The sequence below is a fragment of the Phalaenopsis equestris genome, unplaced genomic scaffold (assembly GCF_001263595.1).
Source record: "Phalaenopsis equestris unplaced genomic scaffold, ASM126359v1 Scaffold000002, whole genome shotgun sequence".
NCBI classification, from domain to species: domain Eukaryota; kingdom Viridiplantae; phylum Streptophyta; class Magnoliopsida; order Asparagales; family Orchidaceae; genus Phalaenopsis; species Phalaenopsis equestris.
In genome coordinates this window covers 26,095,127-26,108,507 of record NW_018164444.1, presented here as the reverse complement: position 1 = coordinate 26,108,507, position 13,381 = coordinate 26,095,127, and the positions used below count along the sequence as shown (strand labels likewise).

At 36.0% G+C, this 13,381-nt stretch overlaps 1 protein-coding gene across 1 annotated transcript in view; it reads right to left on the bottom strand.

The window, feature by feature from the left end:
- LOC110017814 (monocopper oxidase-like protein SKU5) overlaps positions 1–10,438 on the bottom strand; it is a gene marked incomplete at its 5' end in the record, with an annotated part of 38,231 nt that extends 27,793 nt beyond the window's left edge. Inside the window, 3 exon segments of the mRNA XM_020714926.1 lie at positions 9,744–9,882; positions 9,975–10,245; positions 10,329–10,438. Coding sequence (XP_020570585.1) covers positions 9,744–9,882; positions 9,975–10,245; positions 10,329–10,438 — 520 coding nt within the window.
- Positions 10,439–13,381: the final 2,943 nt, after the last annotated feature.

Genomic DNA, 13,381 nt, shown 5'->3' with positions numbered 1-13,381 from the left:
TATATATATATATATAATTGTAATCAATATCTTGCAAGTGTGTTATAGTATTGAGTCATGCGTAACTCTTGTTGTCAGAGCTCATGCAGTATTGTTTCAATCTCAAACAATTATGAGGCATTGTCAATACTAGAATATGTCCCACGAGCTACTTCACAAACCTTTTGTGTTGTCTTAAAAAGCAATAAATTTTCTACAACATTTGTGGCCATAGAATTGATCAACCAAGACATTACTTTATGATCTTGGATCTTACATGAGCGATGATTAAGATCAGTGAGCTTAGGAACTGTGCCCTCCTATAAGATGTTCCTCTTTTCATTTTTTCACAAATGTGCATAAACACGGATTGGGACCATTGAAGTTGTTGCCATTGAAATTATGATTTGTGCTAAAATGAGAGAATTTAAAGGATATTTGGACAAAATTCAGTCCCTGTTTCAGAACTAACCTTTTGAGTATAGCTAGACATCTTCATGACTTACTATATCACAAGCCCTATGCACATTTAAGGTTGGAAAGAATTCCTAACTGATTGTGATGTTTACTTGAATGACGAATGGTTGGAAGGCTACGAAAGTTCCGATATGGGAAGGGCTTGCAGGAAGACTGACAGTGTCATGACACGACCCGGGGTTTGGAATCAACCCAAACGAGAAATAAAGGTTGGAGGATATTAAACAAATTTTCTATTTTATTTTCTATCATTATTAATGATTAAAAAAGTGTAAATAAAAAAGTCACTATAAATTAAATTAAAGCTGTTATAAATTTATCTTAGGTCAGGTTGTTCGCGTCTTCTATAAACATTGTCTATTTTATTGTTCATTTTTTAATCAACAAATTATACCTGAAATGTAATTTTAAAATAACACCGAACTAACCAAAACAGTAAATAGTCACACTCTTAAACTACATTAACACAACGAAAAAATAATAATAATATACATGTAAATTGACCTTTTAATAAATCAATATAAAACATTTGATAATTTATGAATATAATCACTGGCTATACTTCGTTGTATTCAACATGTTTTCATATATCAATAATATGTCTATATCATTTTATATCTATACAACTATCAAAAATATCATAAAAAAATTACAACACTTGAGATACTTCAATATTAATATTAGTGTTCATTTACATGCATGAGTACCTTAACGTTCCCTCCCTGATACCATAAAGAGATAACTCCATCATAGTCAAGCAAACACATATAATCAATCTATGTAGTCTTATCATTCACAATTTCATATCACTCAATATTTAATCTTCAATATTATAATGCATAAAATATTTCACAAAGAGAGACTAAAAGCATTCATATCAAAATAATCGATAAAATTTAAGAATAAAGAAATCAATTGCATTAATCAAACATGAATAACAATTCATACAACTGATTCGGAAGGATATAAAAATGATATTATAATTTAAGAGGAGTGCTCACCTCCATGTTGTATGGTTTGTCTTTTCTTTAGATTTCCAATCTTTTATTTTGATTTAGCCTTCTTTAATTTAATGCCTATAAAAATATTCACAATAATTAATTAATTGCTCGAGTGGCATTTTATGCATATATCAATGCTCAATTATTTGACTTAATATATACTAATTCATTCAAATCTTAAAATCTTAATTTATATTTATTTTATAGTTATCTTTATTTAATATTACACATATGTATATATATTACTTCTGATAAAATAATTCTAAATTAAAAGTTTATCATAAACATACCTAACTTAATCTCTGCTTTAAATAAATATACTATTAAAGATTAATAATTAAAAATATATATCAAATTCGTAAATTAATATTTTTAAAACCATTACCTCTAATAAAGCTCGGCTACAAAGCACTATCAGCCGTTATTTTAAAATTTATGGTTTTTTGAAAAAAATGAGATATAATTTTGTAAGATATGAAAATAATTTTGATGTAAATATGATCTTCAAAAGTAACATTGTAATTTTAAAATAGATGAGACCAAACGAGTCTCACATTTTGGATAGTTTTGATGACTAAGCACGATACCACGAGTAATATACTTATCTCAAAGAATAAACATATCAATTGTAATAGGCTCAATTACCTAAACTAAAGAATTTGTGACATCCGTTTGGTCTGCGAAATATTTTATATGAGGTCAACAAGTTCCCCTACCAATATAAGGATTAGATAGGGTTTATTTTACCTGGGTTTCAAGTTCCCTATAGGGAAAGCCCCTATAGTTATTTACATCTCAAATAACCGGGATCATTCAAGAAAACTCTCGATTAAGATCAGTGGTTTTGCCTTCAATATTTTAAAGTTTAGGTTTTCAAAATTGGACATGAGAAAATCAAATGAGAGTGACTCAACATAAGAATAGTTATTTGCAAGAGTTCAAAGGAATGAAGAATAGGGGATATCACAGATCCCGGGGAAACCGTAGTGACTTCCCAACTATCCTATTGTTTGGTTTTATGTTTTTGAAATGATGTTTTTTAATGTTTAATCCTGCAATTTATTTAAAATTTCGGTCTTATATTCGCACGATATCTGATCGTGCAATAGTCTAAAAAGATAGGAGGATTTACATTGTACCGTACAGTAATCTCGGGATCCTAAAGTGTTAGGACTTATAATTGCACAACAGGATTGTGCAAAGGCCTAAAAGTGATATGTGAGGGTTTATGTTGCGCTAGGCAAACCACCTCGAAATTCTATGAGCTGTTATTTAAACTAAGGAAAGTGATTAGTGATATGAACTTGTTTTGATGTTGCAAATTCATCTTGAAGTGGTTCCTCCGTATGTCCTCATCATGCAGCCCGTGATGTTCGATCCAAGTTCTTCGTCGTAGCAACTTCAGGTTTGATGTCAATCTTATAGGTATATGTAATCACTAGGTTTTCCTACATTAAGGTATAGTGTGTAACAAAACAATTAAGCATGCAATATAGAAGAAAAAAACAGTATAATATACAGTAAAGAAAGAGAACAGTGTAGTGTGCTGGGAGAATAGTATAGTGTGTTGGGAAATAAAATATTGTAATGTAAATCAAATTTGTATATTTGGGAGGTCTGCTGCTCCTTTAAGCGAACTAGCATTCACTGTATAAACAAAAGAAATGCATTGTCTGAAAAACTCGAGAAAATCGACAAATAACCCACAACAGAAGACCCGGGAAAATTGATGAGTAGCAATTCAAATAAAATCATCAAAGTTATGGAAAAATCCCAAGAGAAAAGAGCACGAATGTTTTGTCCAAAATCCAATAAAACTTACGAAAAATCTGAAAAGAGGGGACCGCAAGCACTCGGGTCGGGGCTAGGCTCAAATAATATATTTATACTCGAGTAAAGTCGAAGGCTACTATCGGTTACGTCACCCGGATGTATAGAGCCCGCAACTCAACCAGAAGAGTGTCATACTAAACCTAACTTAGGAGGATACTCCTTAGCCCAGTATCGGTAATCAACAAATGGACAATCAAGTTGTAATACTTTTAAAATTTAAATTTTAACATGCACATATATTTCAAGTATAAAAAAGGAAAATTGTATCAAGTTTGTAGTAAAAATATTGTATCTGTTCTTATCAACTTGTTTTATCAATTTTAAAAAAGAAATTGTTGTCCACTCCACGAGTCAATCACACTGTCGGGCATAAGACCACCAACAACCTAAGAAGGTACGGGTCCCCCGCTAGCCTTGTGTCGTTGAATGATACTTTCATCCTACACTTCATCAGGCTCCAGGATTGAGTCCTGATTTTGTAGGATGAGATATCATTCTGCTCTACCACCGGTGTGCCTTTTTCATCATCACCTTAAGCCCCAAAACAAAACCGACATACTTACGACATTGTTTTATGGTTTCATGTATAGCAAAAGGTTGAATATGAATGTTTATGTGTCAGACATAAGCACTGAAAATCGAACCAAAAAGCAAGGAAAAAAAGAATAAAAATGGAAATGAGAGAGGAGGAATTGATCCACCCAAAATGTCGAAAAGATAAAAGGTGAAGCAACCCTCAAAACTGTGACAAAAAGATCTGAAAAAGAGAGCCCAGGATCCTTGAATCAATCCAGAGAATATCATCTTCTCAAATTTTATATAATTGGATCAACCCAAGAAAGATATCCTCTCCAAATTTTTGTTTCAAATAAATTAAAATGGGCCCATAACACTGTACCCATGGCTCCATCACTTATATGAATTCACACACCCATGTCAGAACCCGAATATAGTATTTATGTTCTCCAAGCTTCAATGTTAAATCTCCAAACACTTTTCCAAATGGCAATTTTATAGGCTTTTAAATCCCAAAATAAGGAGAATAATCCATAGGAGCAACTTTCTAAATCCTCAAAACCATACCAGTATCCAATCTATTCAATTTCATCCCTTTTTAGAAGTTTTTCACAATTATATAAATGTAAATTAGAAAATATAGAAGTGCTTATTACCGGAACAAAATGGACCTCAATAATCCTCCACAGGCTCACGGGTAACAGCAGGGAGGAGAGCAAGGACTCACGGGTAAGGTCAGGAAAGAGAGCAGCCAAGCGTCACAGCAAGCCCACAAGTAGGAATCGTGAAATGCACTACCAAGCTTCAACATAAACTCAATTTAAGACAGTAAATAAGACAAAGCTCACAGGCAGGGGTAGTAGAAGAAAGTCAAACCCGAACCAACTATGCCACAGACCAAGGAACCTCCACAATAAGGCTCACGGGTAAAGAGCAGCAAGAGGAAGGCCTCTTCCCTCTAAGCTCACGGGTAAGGCCAAGAAAAGAGAAAAGTCACCACATAACAGGCCTACGGGTAGGGGCAGAAAAAAAAATATCATCATTATTTAAGTTTGAACCAACTGTTTCAACAAAAAAGAGACACAAGAGAGAGCTCACGGCCAGGAGAAATGAGGAAAAAAAAGTTAAGTCCAAACCAACCACAACACAAACTACAACCAGTAAGGCTCACGGCCAAGGGCAGAGAGGGGAACAACGAGCCCCAAACCCAGCAAAGAACATCCAAACAGGACAAAATGAAACAACTAGGATGTTCACAGTTAAAGGCAGCAGACTAAAACCACTAAATAGGCTTCACGGCAAAAGGAAAGCCACCACATCAAGACTCACGGTCAGGAATAGTGAAAGAAAGTCACCAAAGGTATTGTCATTACATAGCCTTTGATATACATAAGAGAGTGAATAGACAAATGCTTATAGATCATTAGGACTAAAATCATTTTCATCACATAAGCCATGATAGTGAGTTAATCTGCTTGTATCAAACATCCCCTCATAGAAGTAGATGTTGAAATCATGAATTTTGGGATGATAAACTTGATTACCAATAAAAATCTTGGGAGGAACGTTAAAGAAGAGCCTCCAACCAAACTGAGCCCAGCAAAGGAGTCAAACTGAGCCCACCAAAGAGCTAAAACAGTAAAGGATTTCAGCCAAAAAATAATACCAAAATGAGCCAGACCGAGCCCACCAAAGAGGCAAACCAAGCTCAACACAAGAGACAAATCAAGTCCAACACAGAGGTAAAACCGAGCCCAACACAAAAGGGCAAACCAAGTTCAGCATAAAAGACAACAGAAAGAATTATAACAGATAAATATAGTTCAGCAAAAGGAATATATCAAGTCAATCTTATGCAAAACCGGACCCAATTCTCAGACCAAACAAAGCCTACCAAATGGGTCAAAAATAGTATGAAACTCTCAGCTAAATCCAAATCAGAAGAGGCCAAAACCGAACCCACTAAATGGGTCAAAATGAAATACAATTTCCAGCTATCATGAAGCCAAAACCGAAACAGAGAAACATTTCCAGCATGTGTTCATCCTAAAAGAGTCAAAATCGAACCCATCACATGGGCAAACCGAGCCCAGCATAAGGGAAAAAAACGATAAAAATATTTTCAGCAAGGATCCAACTCTAAAGAGCTAAAATCATACCCCAACAGATGGGTCAAAACAGCTAAAAATATTTTCCCTTAGAGCCTCTTTTAAAGTATTGTGCCAACATATGTTTGAAATAGGAACAAATAACAGGAAACATATAAGTATGCATGAATCTTTAGAGCCAACATGTCATCCAGCTTTGAAATGAATTCCAGCATTTAATTGAATAAAGCTAACAATAACAGAGAGCCTTAGAATCAAGATCCAAACCATCATTTCATTTAACCTATATTTCAAATAGGCAACTATTATCTCATGGCAACCACAGGAATGTTCCAAAATTCTATCTATCACGCATTTTTTAGCAGAAAAAGAGAAAAAAATCTATATCATGCTTTCAACTAATCAACATAGAAATTCTAAATCAGATCCAATAAAAGTATTGAAGGCCCAATCTTTGATATCAATACCATTACGAAATACCAGTTAAGACAAAACAAAGCCTCATGTATGCATTCCCTATTTTAACATTTCCAACATGTGTCGAGCAGGGCAACAAAATAGAGAAGAAAAGAAAGAAATATCTTGCTTGAGATTTCCTAAAGAAAAAAAAACACAGAAAAAGGACATCAAGCTTTCAAACACCCAGCACGCAAGGACTTAGCCGAGAAAGAACTTCAGCAGACCCTCTCTTCCTAAAAGCTTCGAGAAACAGTAACCAACGAGTACTTCAAACTCCCAACACACAATAATCTAGTCAAGAAGGAATTTCGACAGAGCCTCTCCTCCTAAAAGCCTTGAACAGCAAACACCTCAGCCTCTCCTTCTCTCAGAAAATTTTTGACAACCCAAAACAGTACACTGAGAAACTTTTTTATAGTCAGAGAAGAGAGGGGAACAACCACCTACGAACCTCACTGGTAGTTGAATCAAATGATGAAGAAAAAAAATGTCACAGTAAAGAAGGAGAATGTAAAACCTCGACAAGAAGAAGGGTCGGTCAGCTCGGCCCTTGCAATTGGAGACCCGAAAGGTCGAGCAGCCTCGCGAAGAAGGGGAAGAGTTGAGAGGGGGGGAAGAGATTACCACGTGGATCGTCCACGGGAGATAGGTCACACAAGGGAGACGAGCCGAACGTTCGACTAAGCCGCGGGTCGAACGAAGGATTAAGTGTGCGGGAATAGAGGAAATAAGGTTTAGGATTATAATTAAAATTATAAATAATGATATAAATATAAAAGTATTTAATATTTTAAAAATAAATTTTGATTTGTACCTTTTATTTGTGCGTCAGATTGTAGAAAATTGAATGTCCTTTTTAGATAATTTTAACGTTCCAGATGCGCTGGCGCGATTTGTTTCACCGTCGGAGGTCATTTTGACGAATTCATCCATTTGCGTGTAATTTGATCGTGTGCGGAACTATGGCAATATGAGTGTCTTTCCTTGCTAAAATTGGTGTCTTAGACGCGTTGGCGCAATCCACTTTGTCGTCGGAGGTTGTCCGGAGAATTTCGTATTTTCACTGATCCTTTAAGTTCAATTTTAGTCTGATCTTGTGCAACTTAGTGACTTTTGTGTATTTCGTGTGTGTGTGTGATGATAAAGTCCTGAATAGGTTTTCCTAGAGCTTGAGATCCTTTTGGGAACTTCTCCTTGAACCTCCACATGATAGTCCTTTACCACTCGACCATAGGATGATGATTTTGAGATCATCAATGTGAGACATCACAAGAGAAATAGGAAGTGGCGGGAATTTCTAAAGGGGATGGATTTCAATACTAGTTTTCTAAGATAGTCAATAGGAACCCCTAGAGCTAGATCCTAGGATTCTAAAGAAAAGAGTAATGACCTCAAAATGAGGTCAACAAGCACAATTCGACTTCTTCCCCCGTACACAAGCACCCAGTGCTTCAAACCTTAATTTCCTTCTCTACTCAAAACTAGAAAACGCTGTCTCCCTTCTTCCATAGACAAGCTGCACGATCCTCCTCCCTCTGCAATTTGATTTGGCTCGGTTTACCCACATAGAGCCAATCCATTCTTCTTCTCCTTCGCACCAAAGCTGCCCGACACTTTTCCATCGATTATTTAAGACACGAGCTCTCTTTTTGCGCTTGCACAGGACTCATACAAAAAGTCTTCTATCTTTGTCCTATCACACAGCTTCGACCAGTTTGATTGTCTGCAACCCTAGAATTGTTGATCTTCGTTTAATCGAACACCATTCATTTGATACACGAGAAAGCCCTATCAAGCCCTACGTCTGTCTTCGTTTGATTCCATTACACCATCTTCCTCCTTCATTTGTTCACAGTCTCTATCACCTCAAAAATGTCGAAGTTGCTTCGCCGCCTTCGCTTGCTTGATGATGTGTTCTTCCTCGGCTTAGTTCCTCACAGGCGAGCCTTCCCCTTCATCTTTCGCACGACACGAGTCCACCTTCAATGAGCCCTAGGTTGCCCCACTGACTTCCCTATCTCTTCTTCTCCCCGCGCTTCCATCTTTCTCGCTTTCCTCTGGTTCGAATGGAAAGCCTCTTCTAATAATGAAGTTGTTGTGTCAGAAACCAACCCCTGCCACCATTTGATTTTTTATATTATTATTATTATTACAGGCAGTTGCAAGAAAAAAAGAGCCGATAAGGGCCGACATATGAGGCCTACCGCAAGGACAACATCAAAAGACCGACGGAGGATGGACAAGAGAGTTGACAGATGGTTTGTCGCATGATTCAGACAAAACAAACAAGGCTTTAGATGGGCTAACCAGAAGACTGACCAAAGCATTTGAGCGATCCAAACGAGCGAACTTGACGGAGCGATCCAGACGAGCGAACTTGACGGAGTAGAGCGGATGACGCAGAAAAGCGATCCTGAAGAACGGACAACACGGTAGAGTGATCCAGACGAGCGGATGACGTGGTTGAACTATCTAGGCGCGAAGCCGATGTTGAACGATGAATGCTTCCTTAATCACGTCTAAAGCCGAACATGATGCTCAGATGCCATGTAGAAAGGCTAATAATATCTTATTCACTTATTTCTTAATCTTCAAAATACAACTCTTCCCCTTATTACATAAAAAAGGGCTAGGTTAAACTAAATTATGTCTATTACAACTTAGCAAAGAAAAAACAGCTTAAGAGGGAAGTACATTCAACTAATAAAGTAAATAATAAAAGAGAATAAAGCTAAATTAGGAAACTTAGAACTCCACAATACATACTTACATATCTAACACCTAAACTTTAGTTTTTTACTTCTATACGAATCAAATCTTCCATATCAAATAAAAAATGCCACTATTTTAACCTTTAAAAAGTGAAATACACATTTTCATGCTCGGGTAAGATGACATATATGCAAAGAAATTGAATTTTAGTGTTAGATATGTAAATACATAGAAGTTAAGTTGTATGTATGTAAATCTTCCTAATAACAAAAATGCTGCTTGTCTGTGAAAGGAAAAGATAAAAATGGTTGGCTTGAGACTATATGAAAGGATTCATAAATTAGAATCACAGCTGAGATTAGCATTAAATAACTAAAACAATTATGCCCGAAAGTAAGTGCAAAGGCAGCCAAACTATAATGTAAGAACAAAAGCCCAAAATGTCAGGATATGTGTTAAGCCACAGTTGTTTGAGATATACAGAATGAAAAGGTCAGTATAATGCCATAAATTGCTTTAGATGCAACAACTATCTTCAGATCACATTGGAATGAGAATAAGATAATGTACAATCTAGTAATAACATGCCCATATTCCTTCCCAAAAGTTATTTTAATATAGGTTTTACTTAAAAGACAAAGGGAGCAAATATGCTCACCAGGCGCGACGTTTATTGTTGAATACACAATGCCGTCAGGAACAACTGATTCATTGTAGCGAAAGGGACCTAAACCATTGAAAAGGACTCCGTCAGGTACACCAAGTTCATTTCCCTCGTCAAGGATTTTTCTAAGCTCCTGCTTTCCTGTAATGTCAGTGCATCCTAAAACCAAACTAAACATATCATTTGAAGGTTTCAAGTTAAATTTTCAAGATAAATGGATCTAACCTTGTAGTCTTTTGTATACCAATCACTGATAAAGAGAGTTATATCTCCATCTGGTGTCCCAAAAGGCACAGGAATCACATCTCTATTATTTACGATAATGCCACCATAACCACCTGATGCTCTTTGAAAATTGATGGAAGGGAAATAAAAGAAACTTCCTATCTGATCTTTGATCTGAAACTCGTACGTCCAATTCCAACCAGAAGGAATTGGGCAATTAGTCCCTAAAACACCATCCTCCCAAGAGTTCTTTCGTTGTTGTAAACCATCCCTATATCATTATTCTTACAATTATCAGTTCAACACTACAATTAAAGCCAGTTACGAACTCCAAATTCAAAGCGAACAACTTACCAGGTAACAAGAAATGGCTCATCTAAGTTGTTGTGGACATTTACTACAACATTCCAATTAGTTGTGACATTCAATATTGGTCCGGGAAACTGGCCATTAACTCCAATAACCTGAGCTCCCAAAGTTCAATGGAATCAATAAGAAAAACTTTCCAGGCAAAAATTGAATTGTAGAAGACTCTAATTGATTTCCTTGACATTAATTTAGTAAGGCACCGGCAGAAAGAGATTTAAAGCCGCTTTTAGCTTCAAATCATATGATTTTAAGATTCCGTTCTTAGGAAAACATCAGTATAGACTTTTGCTAGCACTCTCGTGTGTTATGTATGACTACAAATCAATGAAATTACACCAGGCACATGATAAATATATCAAAACATAACATTTTCTATTAAGTAAAAATTAGATAAATGCCCAAAACAATAATTATTTAATTAATAATATTAATGTTAAATTTTACTTTAATTAAAATTATTGAACAAATTTAAGAATTCATCCGAGTCATTGAAAGTGAATTTATTTATCAATCAAATTAAATAGGTTATTATTTTCTTTTATGTAAAGCAATAATTATGGTATTTTTTCTGATAAAAAAGGGGAATTGGACCATTGCACCGGTTCAGTCGAATTGACCCAAAGTGGTTGGTTTCATACCTTTAAAAAGGTGTAGAGCTGAGAGCGAGAGATGGACCCAGCGCGAGTGGGAGATCATAATTGAGAGGGAATGGCTTTTGTGTGATGCCAAGAGTGGATCACGGCAAGGAATTTGGTCATTGCAGCAAGGACTTTTATTCTTCCTCCTATTTGGCCATGATGGAAGGTAAACCTAAACTGAATGAAGGTCTCCTATTCTCCTTCTTGGAGGCAAATAGATTAGCTTGCCAAGGTTTTTAAAAGTTAAAAATATATATGGAATGTGTTCAATTTAGAGAATAATATTGCATACTTTTATTGATAGGAAGAGAGATATAAATACATATTACAATATCCAAATAAATGAAAGACATAAATTAAGAAATTGACCAATTAGGAAATACATAACTATGGAAACGAAAATCAAGGAAGCAAATAAAAAAAAAAAGCTAATAATAACGACAGCAGTAATTAACCAAATAATTAGGGTAATAATTCTAATACTCCAACTGATGTTAAAGCATAAATGTCCATCATGTACAACTTGAATTTGAAGTAGTCAAAAAATGACCGAGAAAGATTCTTGGTAAGGATATCTGTTAATCGATCATTAGAGGAGACACATTAAAAAACAAATCTCCATTTAATCGAGCCTCTCCTTAATGAAGTGTCTGCCAATCTCCACATGTTTGATCTGATAATGTTGAACCGGATTATGAGCAATACTAACGGTTGTTTTATTATCACAGAACAACTAGAGAGGAGCAGAGACTGACATATGTCATTTATTGAGCATGATGCGTAACCAGAGTTTCACAGATATCCAAGAACATTGAGTGAAACTCAGCTTCAGCACAGCTCCAGGCCATAACCGATTGTTTTCCACTTTTCCACGTGACAAGATTTTCTCATACGAATGAACAATATCCTGAAGTGGATCGCTGATCATGGACATACCCGGCTCAATCCGCATTTGTATAAACAACAATAAAAAAAGAGGTGGGGCACAAAAAAAATAAACATGAGTTCAGTGTGTCTTTTAAGTACTAAAGGATCTTGTGGACAGCTCAGAGATTGTGCTCATACGGATCATCTATGAATTGACTTACAATACCTACAGCATGGAAATTGTCGGAAGAGTATGGGCGAGGTAAATCAGTTTCCCCATAAGCCCTTTGTAGTGAGTCTTGTTTACCAGAACCGCATTGGGAACATCAGTTAATTTTTCATTGGAATCCATTAGGATTGTCACTGGTTTACAAAGGAGAAGGTTATACTTTGTCAATAAATCAACCAAATATTTGCGCTGAGATAAGCAAATACGTTGAGATAACCGAGCAACTTCCATGTTTAAGAAGTATCATAGTGATACCAAGTTCATTTCAAATGAAGTAGCAAAAATACCTTTCAGAGATTCCGATGCTGGTGATCATCACCTATGAGCACAATATCGTCGATATGGACGATAGAATTGTAATTTTGTCACTGGAGGAATATTGAAAGAAAAGAGTATGATCTAATTGAGCAAATGAAAAATTATCACCCATTACCACCTTTGTGAACTTGTCGAACAGACCCTTGAGAATTGCTTCAGTCTGTAGAGGGACTCCCGCAGTCGGCACACTTGTCCCCGAAGAACAATTAGAGTTAAATCCTGGAGGGAGGCACATGTACACCTTCTCTGTGAGATCCCCATTTAGGAAAGTATTTTTGACATCCAATTGGAGCAAAGACCAGTCCAATTTTACAGCAAGGGAAAGTAGGACTCGAATAGTATTTGATTTAGCAATCAGAGCAAATATCTTCTCATAATCAACTCTGTATGCTAGTGAGTAGCCTTTGGCGACTAACTGTGTCCTGTTGTGTTCAAATGATCCATCGAAGTTAATATTGGAGCTAAAAATCCAGCGACACCCTGTATTTTCTTACCTGAAGGAAGGTCCACAACATCTCATGTATGATTTCGCTGAAGAGCATTCATTTTATCCACTACTACAGCTTTCCAAGAAGGGTCAGTTAATGTTGCTTCAATAGTGGATGGGAGGTGATGATCCATCAGTGCGGCAACAAATACTTTATAATTCGGCGATACATTATGTAAAGATATATTTTTTTCATGGAATAAAGAGAGCTTGTTGTCGGCGCTTTAAAAGGGGATAAGGTTATGTTTGGGGGTCGCTCGTAAGAAGCTGTCGATAGCCGGAATCGAAATCTCGTCTCCCGCTTCGGAAGGACATTTTAATTTACGTATATATATATATAATTTTAGAAAAATATGAAATCAAACTGACCTCATATTTTTCACAGTTTAAATGAAAGAACACTCTACCCCAAATCATGTATCTACCCCGAGGGATAAACACAAGACTTGAGGATGAGGCTCGATCAAATAAACTAAGAAAGATATGACATCCGTTTGGT